Source organism: Nipponia nippon, unplaced genomic scaffold (genome assembly GCF_047370975.1).
Source record: "Nipponia nippon isolate SJK-2023a ecotype South Korea unplaced genomic scaffold, ASM4737097v1 scaffold_5, whole genome shotgun sequence".
In the NCBI taxonomy this organism is placed as follows: Eukaryota; Metazoa; Chordata; class Aves; order Pelecaniformes; family Threskiornithidae; genus Nipponia; species Nipponia nippon.
In genome coordinates this window covers 34,519,315-34,535,776 of record NW_028262369.1, presented here as the reverse complement: position 1 = coordinate 34,535,776, position 16,462 = coordinate 34,519,315, and the positions used below count along the sequence as shown (strand labels likewise).

General features: G+C 39.9%; 1 protein-coding gene across 2 annotated transcripts in view; it reads left to right on the top strand.

The window, feature by feature from the left end:
- The first annotated feature begins 1,620 nt into the window (after positions 1–1,620).
- ADGRL4 (adhesion G protein-coupled receptor L4) overlaps positions 1,621–16,462 on the top strand; it is a 76,558-nt gene continuing 61,716 nt past the window's right edge. The window contains exons 1-3 of one of the 2 annotated variants that reach the window (XM_087733107.1): positions 1,621–1,756; positions 2,267–2,327; positions 3,858–4,007. In XM_087733107.1, the coding sequence (XP_087589233.1) occupies positions 1,715–1,756; positions 2,267–2,327; positions 3,858–4,007 (253 nt within the window). In that variant the 5' untranslated portion in view covers positions 1,621–1,714. The remainder of the gene's footprint in view (positions 1,757–2,266; positions 2,328–3,857; positions 4,008–16,462) is intronic. The other variant, XM_009468214.2, reaches the window with a different exon arrangement.

The following is a 16,462-nucleotide window of genomic DNA, read 5'->3' as shown; positions in this document are numbered from 1 at the left end:
GTCTGATTGGCATAGTCCACATGATATGTTTGAAACAGTGACTACTAAAAAACAAGTTATCATGTGCTTTTCTAGCAAAAAGGAAAGGAGGCATTTGTCTTCTTATAGTGAGATTTTGGTTTTTTTCTGAGTCATCCACAATCTCTCCTGTGTCCTTAGCCTTTGAATCAGAAAAGGAATTAAAGTTTTTACTAGAAATTTACTGTCACTGTGATTCATGAAATTGCTCTCCAACCAGTCTATCTGAACAGCCCTTGCAGAAAGTCAATGTCTAGACAAAATTGAAATGTACATCTCTGACTTTTCAAAAATATGTTTCCAGTTCTTAAGACCTGAATTTTAGGTTTCAACTTCTTGCTTTCTCCACTTGCTTAGTATTAAACATCTCTTAGTTTGATCTGGGGGAGTAAAAAGACATAGGGCAATAAGATATAGTTTCTACATTATAGGCTTTCCAAACCCAGCCCTTATTAGTCCGCTGAAATTCAGCAGCAGGATCTGTAAGTTAGTTCAGACAAGCCAAGCTTACAATACAGCGCATGTCAGCACAATGAACAGGACATGCAGATCAAAGCTCCCCTCAGTTCTTCTGACTCTCTTCTTCTGTGTCTCCGTGCATTACATTACAGGAAAACTTAACAAAACAAACTCCTAGTCCCTTCCTCTTTCCCCCTTTAAGTCCTGCCCCCCTCACAAAATCAAACAGGAGAAAAAGAGTCTTCCTACACCTGGACCCTTTGTTCATTATTCTGTGGTTCATTGAAAATTAACATCCGGTTACTGGAGCTTCCTCTCCCTTTGCCAAGGTGCTACAGAAGTACTTTGTGCCAACCAGACACCTACGTGCTATTTCTACATGCCTCACACCTCCCTGGCCTGAATAGGGTTTAATCCGTTGAATTCCAGCCAGCAGCAATCATGAAGCTGGAAAATGATGGTGAACAAATAGTTCCTAACAAGTTTAGAAAAAAAGGTGCCACATCCCCAGATAATTCCTAAGAGCAGGCTGATGCCTTCCCATCAGTTCCCTACCAAAGTTCCAACTTCAAAACTTTCCAGTCAGACATGAGATATTTTGTCACAATGACATTCCACAGCCTCATGTCCATTTTATTTAGTTTAGAGATATTCTCCGTTCTTCCCACAGCATATCTGTTTGTGCATGTCCCTGTCTTTCCATCTATAAAGACAGGCATACATCAATGCTTCAGTTTTACAATGCTTCGATATGTGAGTCGTCATCTCCAGGAATCTGGGAAATGACAGTATGCACATCATCCATAACAAGATTAGAGAAAATATTGCCATGTCCATGCATAATATAAGTACATGCTGAAGTCTGATCGATTAGGATGCTATAATAAGGATAGAACTGCTCTCACATTTAATACAAAGACATGCCAAACGCTTTACCAAATTGGCTATATTGAATATGTCCTATTATACAACACCCTGTTTCAGTCTCACGAACCCATATAAACTTCGGCTCCTTCAGCTCCTGAGATTCCCGGCCATACAATTGCCTTCCTGCCTCTTTCCTCCCTGCCTATACGTCTTTGTTTTCCTCACAAAGCAGAGTTCAGTGGATTTCCTGTACCTCCTCACAGGCCATTACCCTTAAAGCAACATTGCTTGGCTGCAGTAAGGATCTATCTCAAAACCGAAGAAAGCAGTAGGAAGAACGATTGCAGTCAGCGAAGATTGTCTCCAAAAAATGGGTCTTGGGGCTCACATATACTCAGCTCACCAGGAAAAGGTGGAAGGAAGCATGTAGACTGTTACCTCCGAGCTCGTAAACGCTGAGCTAGTTACTAATCTCCTCCACCTCTTCCTCACCCTCCCTGATCTGCTCCACCATTCTTCTGCTGCTCCTTTACTCCTTCTGCCAGCAGGCTGCGGCTCACCCCTTCCATCTTCATCCTCCCTCTGTCCCAAGCAGCACCTTTAACCCATGCTCCTCTAAACCGCTCACCCCTGAATCTTCTCTGATATCCCCTGCAAGACCCAGGCTCCTGCTTCACTTTTACTTTCTTGTTTATTCCATTCTCATTTATTCCCTACTTGCCAGAAGACCAGGTCCTCAGCCCCTCCTAACCCTCCCTGTCCTGCCTGTGAGTCTCAGGAGCTTTTGGAAACGTAAAGCTCAGGACAAAGGGCAGTGTCACAGCTGCGCCTGCACCAGAACGTCACTTTTTTGATAGGCATGTGTGCGTATTTTGCACATGGTCATACATTTTAAGGCAGGGAGTTTTTTTCTGTGACACAGGGGCTCTGCACCAGGCACCGCACAGCAACAGCATCACCAATGAAACTGCTTCCATTCCTAGGTAGGTGAAAACTCCTTTCCTGGGGAGCGAGTGGCAGGTGGGAAGGGAGTGGGCTCTGGCAAGGAGAAACGAGCGTGTTGGAGATGATGGAAAGCTGCTGGGCACACGGAACTGAAAGCCCCCGTAGCTTTGATCAATGCTGCTACAGAATTCGGTAATTGCATGGTTAGGATCATCCCAAAACCAAATCCCACAAATGCCAGTCTTTCTTTAACTCATTGTGGGTTTTGTTCTGTAAAACAACAGAAACATTGTGGGTTTCCGTGGGTTTGGCTTTTTTTGGTTTTTTCCCTCTCTCCATCTGCTTGGGAGATTTTTAGATTTCACATGTTATGAACAGTAAAATAACAACAGAACCCACAGGTTTCTGTTTTAATCTCTGGAAGATGGTGTCCTCTCTCAAAAACAGAGGAAAAAGATGAAACTTGGTGATACTTAAATTGATTTGGATTATATATAATTGTTTAAAAATTGTGTGTGATTTTTAATCTTGAATTTTGCATGAAATTTTAATTTGCCCAAGAAAACAACGCCTCCGTGAGATTTCCTGAAGCAATGAAACCTGTAATTGTAACACTAGGGTAGCAAATATCCAAAATAATATTTGAGTAGGGAAAAGCAGAACTGCAGGGGAAGACAGCATCCAAAAGGGTCTTTGTTTGTGTTCTGCAACATTCATTATGTCTTGTTAACAATTTATAAAGTACAAAGTAAAAAACTTACTTTCCCTTCTGAGTTAACTGCCTCATTTCTAACCTGTTACAGGGTGTGTATAATTATTCAGTGAGCTGTTAGTTTTCACAAAGGGAGAGATTCCTTTTTGCTTTGTGTTGAAAACCATATGCATTCATACAACGGGAAAGTAGTCATACCATTTAGGAATCATCCAGTGGATGGAAAAAAGAAGACAATACTTTCATAACATGGAAACAGTATTTTAAGAGATTAACTTTAAATAATTAGGATAAGTTTTTAAACCCTAATGTCATAATGCTGTAAATACTGTGACAAGTGATTTTAATCTCTCAGCCCATGCATATAGGTGTGAGCTACACAAGTATGGAAGTGCTTATAAAAATAACAACTCTGATCAGGGGAACTCTCTTTGGTACTCTGGTATTTTTCACCTGATATGTGTAGGGCAGTTTGGATTACACTCAATACATAATTCAGAGTGCAAATAAATGTCTGTGCTTCGCTGGAAAGTACTAGAGTGCTTTGAAAGCCTTTCAAATGTTTTCCCCAGATCACTGAGTAACTTCTACATTGTTTACCAATTTTATACTGGTTGAGCACATACACAAGTTCTTAATTTACAGTGTCTACTGTTTCTAGCCCCTGGGTAGTTTTACCAAAGAAGCGTCTGTAGTTGGTGGTCCTTGCCCCATTATGTGACATAGCTGAGTCTGTGATGATGTTAAGTTTACTGGAATACACCAATTTTGTAGATACTTTTTGCCCAGATTGGGTTTTAGAGCTCAGAATGAAGTTTTTAGGTAAAGAAACGAGTCTGATTTTCCTTTGTTCCAGTTCTGATTTCCAGTCTGCTGGACTATGGCTGCACTTCTGCAAGCTGCAACATGACATGCCACAAAGACGCCAGGTGTGAAGTGCAAGGTGGGACAACAGGCTGCTATTGCTCCCAAGGATATACAGGAAATGGCATAACGTTCTGTTACGGTAAACAGATTTTACCTATATGCATTTCTGTTATGTGCTTGCTTGAAAAACTTACGCAAGAGCCCATTAGCTCAAGGATTAAACTTCGTGTCACAACACCTTACACTAACATGTTCTCAAAGCCAAAAACTTCAGCAGTTTCTGAGAAATTCTACAACTTACTCTCAGCATAGTATTTTAATATAGCATACTGTGCATCTCAGTTGAGTGTGACCTTTTTTCCAGCTTTCCTCTTCAATGAGAGATGCTGATGTATCTTCTCTGATTTAGCTTCAGCAATTTCCCTTGTGACTCAGAACTTCTGAAGTTTGGAGTTGGCATGACTGCTACTTTACAGCCCTCACATCTCATCCACACACACATACCACTAGGCCACTCTTCCCAGCAGCTGATCATGATCAAATAATACAGCTCCTGGGCTACTCTAGAAGACTGAGGAGGTGTCTGTGCCACAGAGACATGCCCGCATGTGAGGCCAATATTAATTTTTTCACTACAGCTGCTTGCAAGGGAAATATGCCAGAACTCCTATGGAGGGGTCTGCTTCTGGATGTCTCTATCTTCCATGCAAAGAAAAGGATATTTTCCCTGCCTTCATTTTTGAAGTTCTCCTCCACTATGAATAGCTCTAGTACTTATTTCCACTGTTAGGTATAGCTATGCCCAGCTGCAGGCAGGCTGAAATTCATATGAATCTTGTCAGTTTTCAGTGTCCTGAGAAGTAGTTATGAATATTAACCATCCGTTCAGTCAGCTTTTATGTTTCATGCATCTTGGGAAATTTAGCAGTAACAGAGGCACTTTGGTTTGGTATGAGCACAGGTAAACGGCCCACCTTTAGTTTGGATTTTTATAGCTCATTTGCCATGGTGTACTTGGAAGTATGCTTGTTTTAGGAAAATTTAGAATGCAAAGACCTTTTTCCTAAGAAAGCTGCTTACCTTTTATAAGCTGGAAATGCTTAGAGAAAAATATAGCTGGCTAAGATAATAAACAATATAGAATCACAAAAATCATAGAATAATTTAGCTTGGAAGAGAACTCTGGAGGTCATCTGGTCCAGCTCTCCACTTGGAGCATGTCCAGCTTAGAAAAGGATGCTCAGGGCCTTGTCCAGCCGAGTTTTGAGTATCTCCAAGGATAAAGATTGCAAACCTCTCTGGGCCCTTGTTCCAGTGTCTGACTACCATAATTTTAAAAGCTTTTTTCTGATATCTAGTTGCAGTTTCTCTTATTGCAGCTTGTAACTTTTGCCTTTCATGGGCACTTACCGCTGTACATTTCTAATAGTTTAGCTTCATCTCCTCCCATGACCCCCCCATTAGATAGCTGTAGACAGCGATATGATTTCCCATTTGCCTTCGCTTCTTAAGCCTGAACAAACACTGTTCTCTCAGCCTCTTCTTTGCATCATGTGTCATGTAGTCACTGAAAATATTTCTTGAATTTAATGCTAACCTTGCCCTAAATATAGGTTAATCATTATTTGTGTATTGAGCTGGTCAAATGAAAATAAGAAGAAATGGCCTTCACCACACTAGTATTGTATTTGCACTAATTCAATTTTACTACCATGAGTAAGCTGGTTGATTTGAAAGTTAAATGCACATTACATTTGCAGAGTCAAGGGCCTACACTTGTGAATAATGTAGAGAAAGAAGAAAAACAAGTCAAATTTTAGTGATACTACCTGGAACAAATCAAACCAGCATTTACTTATCTACCATGATCTGGTATCCACTACATTGTCTGTACCTTTCTAGAAAGTTGTGATTATGAATCACCAATTAAATTTACAGTAAAGATACCTGTTGTTCTTCACTGACATTACTGACGTTCTTAAATCCATCCATTATATATGTACCCATTATGGCGTTATTATATCCACTTGTGTGAGGATGGATTTATCTTACCTTCCATGTTCCTTTTTCTCATACAGTATCTTTTTCTTACTTTCTCTTTTGCCTGTATTTTCTTAGAGAAATCTGCATTCAAAATTCGTAAAAACATTTATTGATCATTTAAAGAAAATTCAGTACAGTGAAATATACATTCACAAATCTTGTGAATCAATTAATTGTTTATTAAGAATTATACTAAGTGTTTGGAAGCTCAATCTTCAAAACAAAATTTCCAATGTCAGTCCAGGCAAACCAGCTACTAGATGTATTTTTGGTGCTTTGCAGTTAAGTGGCAATGGTTTGAAGTAAGCCTCATGTCAGGATACCAATGTTTTCTCTGGTAAAACAACCAAAGTCTCTTACCCTCCAGCTAAGCAGCAAAGCTTGTATCAGAACTATGTGGCTGTTGCCCCTGAAAGAGAGATGATGTTTCTCTAGGGCAGCATGTTACATGGTGCATTATTAATATTGTGCTGTAGTCCTCTAATAGCATAAACAAGTAACCTTAATTTTAATTGGGTAGGCTCTACAAAGGATTAGAAATATAGGCTAAACCTTATCATAAGTAGTTTAAAGCTAAGAAAACGTAAAGCAAAGCCTCAGTTGTTTAATGATGTATTAGATCTTGCTGCTCTGTGTGGCAAAAGTGGCAGGTGTATCTGCTGCTCTAGAGATAGCTACTCATTTTTCTTCAGTTAATAATCTTAGGCTTTTACAATGATAGTCCAGTCACCTTCAAAGGAGATCATCAATTGCGTGCTAATACAGGCATTTTCCAAAGAGTATATATGGTACGTTGTGTTTACATATTTGCCCTTTTAGTTATTTAGATAGGTTGTGAGAGTTGTAATTACTGTCAACAACATTAATAATTTCGCATAGTGTAGAACCAACTTCCTCATTGTACTTATCCTGGTAGACAATTAAACCAGAACAGTGGTTGTTTTGAGGGTTTATTCTCGAACAAGAAATTCAAATTCTTTCTCCTTGTAAAAATATTGAACAACAAAAAATGCTAGTTTTCAGGTTAGTCCTCTTAAGCTTGTATAGCTGGAAAACTGTCCCTTTTTATTTATAGGTACATTCTCACTGTATTTAAAAGGTTTACATTTGTTTCTCGACTTTCATTTGCTTCTAACACCTCTTAAATACTTGTAAAAGTTATTTCTTTGCTAGCTCTGTCTTTTCAATGTGGTACACTTTTCCCTTGAGTTTACTGTGCTGCAAAAGGCAATAATGCCCTGTTACATTTATTTCCTAGCACCATTATTGATGAATCATGAATCACTGATGTCAGCATACCTTAGGACTGGGGTTTGTTAGTTTTTACTTTGCTCCCTTTGCCAGCTGGCTAAGTGACTGCAGAGAGCTCAAGATTATTGGATTTGCTGTGTATAGATAAAGACATACAGATATGAATTTAATTTCCTGGTGTCAAAGTCATGGCTTTTAAAATAATTATCCTCTTACAATCTTTCCCACAAGATTTCAACCACTTTAAATTAGGTCATGTTTTGGACTTTCCGAAGGCATACTTTGGCCAGTCTAACAAAAAGCTAATCCTCTTCGTAATCTCATTGTCTTCAGTAAGAATTTGTGCAGGAATGCACATAGTCAGGAGAATAACCAGTTGTAGGATCTGGCCTCTTTTATGTATTGGAATTATAACTTACATAGCAATAAATTTCTTCTGTACAGTATCTTCCAGAAAGCCATAAATGAGTCACCTTGTCAAGCTTTACACCTCTGAGGTACAAAATACTACCCCTTTCTTCTTACTTCTTCTTTTGTATTTATATTCCTTGCTTTATATAGTATAAGATGAGAGAAAATGGCCTCTGAAAATGCAACTATTTGCCTTTTAAGACTCCGCTCTTGGGCAGATGTGTATTCTGAATGTAATGCATGAGGCTTTAGCTTCACATTATCATACAACTAATTGAAGTAGCACAGCTAGAGCTCTTGGCATAAAAATAAAAATATATACAGATAAGACTGATTTATAGACAAGCTAACTTCCTCTTGTGCAAAAATGCCATGGATTTTTTACAGATAAATAGTGTATATTTGCCACTTTTGTAAATCCATTTCTTTATATAAAAAGAGTTGGCCATATAAATTAGGTGTTGCTCATAATCCCAGCTTTGTTCCAAAAGAAAATTAAAGAAAACAAACAAAATTTTAGATCCTTTAGAGAAGATTGGGGTGGAAGTAAAACTTCATAGAAGCCAATATTTTATTTTTAAAACAGAGGGAAAAATGAGTTGGCATCATTGATGCTTTCCTAAGCAGCTCGCTGTTTCAATACTGGCTGCTTCTTGATTGCTGACTGCCAATTTGCTGCTTTGCTGGCACACTGCAGGAAATTAAAGTAAACAGTGTGATCACAGTGTTTACTTTAACTTTGCAAAATACGGAAGGAAAATGAAGCGGTGCTGTTTGTTCCAGGAGGGTAGGCAGGCAAGCAGGAAAAGTCTGAACACAATATCTCTCCCAGATATCCCTGCACAATATTCCCTTGTAAATGTCACTTGCAAATAATACTGCAAAATTAGTCTTACTTGTAAAATAGTTACAGCTCTTCCAGAAATAGTGAGCAGGGACTTAGGCTATCGGGGAAACTTTGTACTGAAGCAAGGCATTGACTCTTTCTGAAGTGCAGTGCAGGAGGATTTATCATTTTCCAGAGGCAAAAAATGCATCAGTGCAAAGTGGTATTTTATATCAAAATACAGAATCCCTGTTAGAACACAGGGCAATTTGTGTAAACTCAGCTGAATCAAATTGAAAGCCTACTCAATATCTGAACACAAACATATTTTCTTGTTTTACTGAGGGTCATACGACCAACTCTCTGGCTTTTGCCAGCTGTAAAAAGGAGTTTTCCTGTGATACATCAGCTCCTTGCTCTAAGGTGATGTCACTGTGTCCCACCATCGACCTTTACTGCAGTCATTGAATTTGTTTTGATTCACTGGTGTCACCCTTCCCATTCTGCAGCACCCAATCAGTGTATAGTTTTGAGGGAATTTTTACCTTTCAAATTAACACGACCCTGTAAAACCGCTGTGTATAATCATTTCATTTCATCCAGAAGTGTCCTTCAATAGAAAACAATCTAATCCAAATGCTGGTTCACCAAAGGAGAATTTCTTTTTTTTTGTTACCAGCAGGCATACATCACTGGATGTCACTTCTGTGTTTACCAAATAGTCTGAAATCACTGACACGGAAGATCCAATCCACACACTTCCTAAATTCATTTCACTGCTATCAGTTACCACAAGCTATAAAAAGGCAAATTGCAGCTGCTCTAGCATAGCACAGTAGAGAAAGATATGCCTTAGCCAAACACAAATAACAGGGTTCAACACACTGGGTGACAGCTTGAAAAACTTGGGATGTGCTACACAGGAGGCCAAAGCAGACCACCGATTCCCAGCCCTTTTGACACACTCCTCAGCCTCTGGGCTCATCTCTCACTCTTCCTTACCCTTTTTCCTTTTCCCCCCTCCTCCTGTGTCTCCCAGTCTCTGCTGCTTTGCCTCCAAATCCTGCTGGATTTTTTACATGGTTTCAGGGTGGAGCATGATAAAACCAGAGCACAGGCTGTGTGAAAGGGCAAACATCATCTTTGAATTCAGAATTCCTATTCCAGGCTTAGGTGTCTGGCTTTTTGGTGATCCTAAGCAGTGTTAGGAGGCAGCATCCTGTTTGTTGCATATGTAGGTGCTATATTTAATTAAGCCCATGCCTTCAGGGTTCCTCTCCAGCGGCCAGAAAGTTTTCTTCCTTTCCATGTCTTCATCAGTTATAATGTTTAGCTAAATGTTTTTCACCTTTTCCTGAAGTGCAGAGATTGACTGCTGAGCTGTGTGATGTTACCCTGCTGAGGTATCTTGACCACAGGTTCTGGATTAAACCTGTAGGCAGATCATGGAATTGAAAAGCCTGGACAAATTAGCCAGGAGGATTTGATATTCCAGGGCATGACAGTCCACTTGCCTGGGAAAGCGTGGGTGTTAATGTACATGTTAACATAGCAGGTTCCTGGCCATTTGGGGACCTACAGCTTTATATATGGCTTTTGTCTTTTCATGTGCAAGATGTTACACTTTTCTGTGAACTTGGAAAGGGTTTGATGGCTGTGATGTATGTAGACTGCTGGGGACTAACCAGCTGTTGCATGGTTGCCTTCCAGTCGCAAAGGACAGAGCTATGTTTATGTTCCTGAAAATAGCCATACCCTTGGCTAACGTTGTTAGTCAAAACAGTGTTTTTGTAGAGTTGACTTTACTTTTTGTAACTGAAATTGCTTATTGTAACTAGCTACTATTGAAAGTATATTTTAGTTGAAGCATTTAAGAGTAGATCGGGAATTTGAAAGGGGAGAGTGTGTTACAGCAGTGCCTGGTGATGCATGAGAACATTAGTCAGATGGAAAGCAGTGCAATATGTTTGAAGTAACAATACGATCCTGCTGAATAAGACATAGTGGAGGCTGTCTTACTTCAATTGTCTTACCTCTGTAAATGGCTGAGTCCATAAAATTTTGACTCGAAGCATTTTATGCATTCAAAGTGCCAAATCCAGTTTTCTCACTCACATGAAAAAATCCCTCCCAGTTTCTCACTTGAATGAGATAAAGAGAAATCTTCAGAGGGTTAGCTTTCCTTCCTACTGCCAGAAAACACAGTTCACCTGGGCCAGAGATACAGCCCACTATAATAATTTGTAAGATTGACTCTCATTTTAGTAAGCATTGGACCGAGCCCATGATAGACTCATAACATTCAAAATTTGCGGGGGGGGGGGAAGGCAGCTCTATCTTTTTTCCATGTTTTTTGTTTACATTTTCTTGAAATGGTACTTTGAGCATGACTAAAATACAGTAATGCATTTTTTTAATTGGCCAGAAAGAAACAAAACTTCCTCTTATTACGTCTTTAATCATATCCAGTCTCTCTTTTAAATTAGTCCTGTTCTCATCTAAAAAGAGTTTTAAAATTGTGTGTAGATGATGTGGTAGAAAAGAGTTAGTTGTCTCTCTCAAAAATGTACCCAAACTTTCAAGCTGATCAGCTGCATATGGATGGTTTTTTATTTGTTTAGTTCAAAATGTGTTTTAACCCTTGCCAAATAATGCTAATTTCCTTTCTTGAGAAAATACTCTTTTCATCCTACTTTATGGTCCTAAGAATCAATCAATATGTTACATGTTTAGAGGATGTGGGAAAATTCATTTAAGGAGCTTTAAACTTATTATGTCAGGGTCTGCTTACTTTGTGTCTGCCAGAGATATGATTCACTTCCTGTATCTTTAGCATCTGAAGTGGTCCCAAAAGCTCTAACAGTAACAACACATTCTTCTTATTTGCTGGTTTGAAGTAAAAGGATGGAAGATATTTCCAGAACATGTATACTCATACATGTATATTGAATGTACACAAATGTGCACACCGGGACCTATGTATAAGTAGGTATGTGAATAAAAAGCAATATTTTCTATGAAAAAAAAAATGAAAGCAATCTCAAAATTGTCAGTTTTTCTCATTCTGTGGTTGTATAGTTGAAATCAGCTTTTGTTAAAGAAAGACCAGGATTTATTGGAAAGAAATTCTTTCTATAAATTCCACTTCTTTGAGACATCTTCTGTACCTAGGTCTGCACACAGTAAAGCCTGCTACAGCTGTCAGATTCCGCAGCTGCCTTTGGGGCTATGAAGTTAGTGTTACCCATGTAACAAGGAAAGTATCATAAGGAATTACACACATAAGAGATGATGATGTCATTTCTGTGCAGCTACATCAATTTCCACAGAATATTCCACCAATCTGGCACACTGGTTTTACTTTTGTCTATGTTCAATAACTCATGGAGTTTAATAGTAGAAAAGTGTTTTCTTTAGGATTGTTTTTGCCTTTTTTGTTTGTTTGTTTTCCTCTTCCAGAATAAACTGGTCAGGAGTGGTGAAGTTGTCTGTAACCTCATTTGAAATGTGTAATTTATCTAGGATGATTTGCTGGTGCACAATTTTTCTGTGTATGACTGTGAAAAATTGCCGACTGAGCTGTTGGCAGACAGAATATCAAACCCGGCTCAGCCCTGTGTGTATGAAAGAGTTTAAGAAGGTAATTGACACTTTGGGCCTCTATTTGCCAAAGAAAGAGATAATGACATTCTCCAAGAAGATTAGAATCTAACCAAACATTGTGCTCTAAATATAGAGCACAAAGCCAGGTGATGTTTGTGAAAACGCTGCTCGGCTGCAGGAGGAGGAGGGGGCTGAAGGACTGCAATTTTGCACTGTATATTTTTTAGGTACACAGATTTAATTTAGAGATTATGGCTTGAAAATGAAATTTACAGTATGTGTGTTTTTCGGTGATAAGAAATTGATTTTGTGACCTTGGTACACACTAATTGAAATATCTGGCACTGTGTTTTGCTGAGGTTAAAGGAAGCCATATATGCCTGGAACCACATTCTTCTTTCACCTTGAACTGCGCAGTTAATCACAACCACAATCACTGGCAGGAAGGAAGCTGCTGTTTCGCTGTGGTACAAGGAAGCTGAATAATCTCTGTTCATTGTCTAATGGATAGGTTGTTGTGTGATTACTTCGGGCTAGGTTTAAGAGATTCACGATAACTTCAAAATGGAGACTTCTGGTGGAATTAACATTCAACGAGCACCAGGGGCCGGAGCTTCACCTGCTGCCGTGCAGCGGACAGAGCAAGCAGGCAGGTCTGCACGGCAGAAGCATGGTGGCTTCTCCTTTGATCTGCTGACCACAAGTGTGACTGCTCATTTAGGGCTGAGATGGCTCTGTCCTGTGCTCTCTGCTGCTGTGCCAGGAGATGATACAGGGAAAAGGCTGTCTGCTTGTGCTCTCCTGCATGCTGTTCCAGCGCAGGGGAGGAGAGAGCAGCACATGAGCTGCTCTGCCCTTGGACTGTTATTCCTGTGCATCCTCCCGCTTGAAAGGCCAGTTCTAGCATTTAGTAACAGCAGCTATGCCCCAAGGGACTCTGCTGGTGGGTTTTTGATTTAATATGTCTGCTTTATGTAACGGGGTTTCTGTCTTAGCTTAGACTTGTACAACTGTGACAGTCTAAAGTTGTCTATAAACTAGTGTGGCAGGGTGTCCCATTATTTTGCTTATTACTTAATGTTACACATTTGTTAGGTTGGCACAGGATCATGTTTTTCAAAAAGGAAAATGAAAGCTCCTGAAAAGCCTTGACAATAAATGGTTATTTGTTCAAAAACAGCCGAGTCCAATCTTTGTTTATGTTAGTAGGCTTCATGTAATGGTGTTGCAATAAAGAAAAACAGCTCTTCAGGATATGCATTGGCTTTTATGTTTTATTTGTAATGAAAGCTATGCACATAGGCAGCAATCTACATAAGTTACACTGAGGAAAAACATTAGCATAGACGGTGACTTGCATGTTTATATTTTTAATATTTACTTGTGGCAAAGTCTCTGGATCTCAATTTTAAGGAATGTAAAATTAGGCTGAGATATTGCAGTTTTCATTCCCAGAAAGTTACCAAAGGAAGACAAAGAGAAAAGGTGAATTCCTCCTACACCAGGAGACCACAGCTTCTCTCCTGCCCCATCCATGCAGAGGAGCTGCAGGTCCATTCCCATGACCATTGCACTGTCTTCTCATATTCTGTCCCAGGTTAGGAGAGAGTCCAGTGATCCTCACTGCCTTCCTAATGTTGTAATGGGTTTTGGGTATCCCCAAAGTTCAAATAGGCTGAGGGCAGCACAGCCCTGGCTCACAGCTTGCATCAGGAGTGTCATGGGAGACAGGGAGTTATTGCAGCAGTGATCTCTGCACCACATGAAGGTCTTCATCACTGATCTCTGTAGCATCAGAGGCCTAAAAAAATCACCAGAGAAAGTCTTCGGGATGTTGGCATGAACTGAAAGAGAAGTTCAGCTAAGCTCTGCAGGCCTAAATAGGAGCTCTCAGCCTTGCATTAGTTCTTTCTGGTGATGGGAAAGGAGTAGGTGGAAAATCATATTACAGTGGAGGGTTTGCCTTACTTTTTGCCTTGAATAAATCATTTTGGTGGGTAGCATTGATCCTGCGGAAGCTCTACCTTTTCAAAATCAGCCCGTAAGAAGTTCAGAAGGGAGATCTGTGGAAGCTGGAGGTACTCAGGCAAACAGGTTTGGGCCCTTTGTACCTAGCCAAAATGTTTCATTATTTAGAGCTATGATGAAGCATGCATCAATTCATAAATATGACCCACTGTGCAATATAAAAATATCAATATTTCTGTCCTATTGTGTAAGGGATATTTGGTGCCTACAGAAAGAATTTCATCTACTTAACTACCACACAGAAAATGGGAAAGGCAAATAACCTTCAAAAGTGTATTGACCTGAAAGCAGAGATGGGGAGAAGTTTCTAAAACTTAACACAGCTTTTAATCTGGGCCAATCAAAATAGAAACCATGCGGGGTAGCAGCTGTAAACGACGCAGAGCTGCGATTTGGCTGCTTTTTTAGGGTTGTCATGCAAATCTTGGTATGTTGATTCCACAAAACTTTTATCATATTCAGCTCCATGGTTAAAATCTCAGAAATTCTTAGCAAAGCTGTCTTCAAAAATGAGGTTGCTTCAGGGGTGCATCATACAGCATCACTGCTCTCACAGCAGAAGCTACATATTCAGTCCTAGGTGTGTCGGGACACAGTGGTGGGCTACAGAAGTGTCAAGCTCCATTTGTATCATTTTGTACATGAGGTCTGAGGCTTAGAGGGATGTCAAAGGAGAGGCTGGGATAATATTTACACAGCTGTGGGCTGCAAAGAAAAGAACTGTTAACTGAACTTTTTGTACATCCTCTTGAATAAACAGGTAGTATGCTAATACCACCAAATGTTTTGTTGGAGGGGTGGTATGTGCTAAAAGGCCTTTGGACTGTATTCTCTGCTCTCAGAGAAAGCTATTGCAGCTTTTATTAGCTGTAAAGTGCTCTTGAATTATTACTCAAGTTTTGGCCTTAGACTGATGAACACTGGGAAAACTTTTAACCTGACAATGGCACATTACCCTCAAGGAATGCCATGCAGACAGCAGCATTCAAGTTTGAGCTTGATATTCAAACTAGTAAGGGGTCTGTGCTGCAATATGGACATCTGGTTTTGAGTGCTACAACAGAAATCCAAGTGTAGGGTTATTGCTGCTTTCACTGGCAGCGTGGTAAAAATAGTCTTTCGATATACCTGCTCCCTCTGTTCTTGTTGCAGTAAGCAATGGCAAGAGCACGGATAACTACAGTAATGTATTTTATTATAGTTTCCTGCAGAAGGGGTGATGCTGATGACTTTCCTCCAACAGGGAGGTGACTTACGATTGACTCTTGCAAGCCACAATGGCTGTAGGACACAAAGCCACAGTTAGGGGTGGATTTTCCAAAGAAATATTTGTTGAGCACTTTTGAACTGTCTGGCTCTATCCTAGGTGCCTAAAGGAGGACTGACTTGTTTCAAAAGAATAATCGCAGTTGTGGGTGCTGAGCAATTGAAAATCTGTCCCTGAAGTGCTTTTTTTTCCCTATCATCTGTTGGCAGTTTCGGCTTTTGATTGATTTATTACTTTATTTTTAACTGCAAAGACCCTTTAATTAGGGAGGGGAACTATGTGAATGAGCTGGAGCTGCTGGTGGTAGCAGCTCCTTGCTGTCGGAGATTCGGGAATTAAATAAGTAGATAATATCCTCCTTATTGAGAAGATTTAGAAAATCATAAGGACTTTGCATTATTACAGTGTTTAACATCCGCAAATGGAGGAAAAAACCCCATAATGGCAATTTTCATTAGCTGCAATGCATGTGGAGGGCTCTTTTTCTTTCTTTGAACAGCGAAACACTAAACAATTCCTAAATCCCTCCTTGTTACTTATGTTTTCTTCTTGGTGGTTAAAAACCCCATAAAGCAGAAATTGAAGACTTGCTATTAAAATACTTGCTGACAGCTCCATTCAAAACATCTTTTCAAATAGTGCTATCACATCATGATTCATCTGCTATTCTGATATAGTTGCTTTAACAACAAGTACCTTCCTTTTTGGTTAGTGCCCATCTCTTTTCATTCGAAAATTCTTCCTTTAGACACTTTATTGAATCTCTGCTGTAAACAAGTCTTTCTCTAGTGTGGTACTGTTTGTGTTACAGAGTGCATGTAACCCCAAAAAAAGCACGATAACAGGCTCATTGGGGAAGAAAAATGAGAGATGGTCACAGCACAAGAAAGAAACACTAGCCTTTTTCGCCTCCTCACCTGCAGTATATTGCCCTGTGCAATTAGCATAACAAGGCAGGGCTTCTGGCTCAGCATAATGACCCCACATCCCTCTGTGCCCACCAAGTGCATGCTGCCCTGTTGGCTGCAGAGCTAGCCTGCAGCACTGCACTTCTGTGCACTGACTCTGCCAGGGCCAGATCTTCCTTCACCTGGTGTAAAGCCGCACAGCTCTATCGATTACAGAAGAGTTATGCAGCTCCCACCAGCTGAAGGCCAAACCCAGG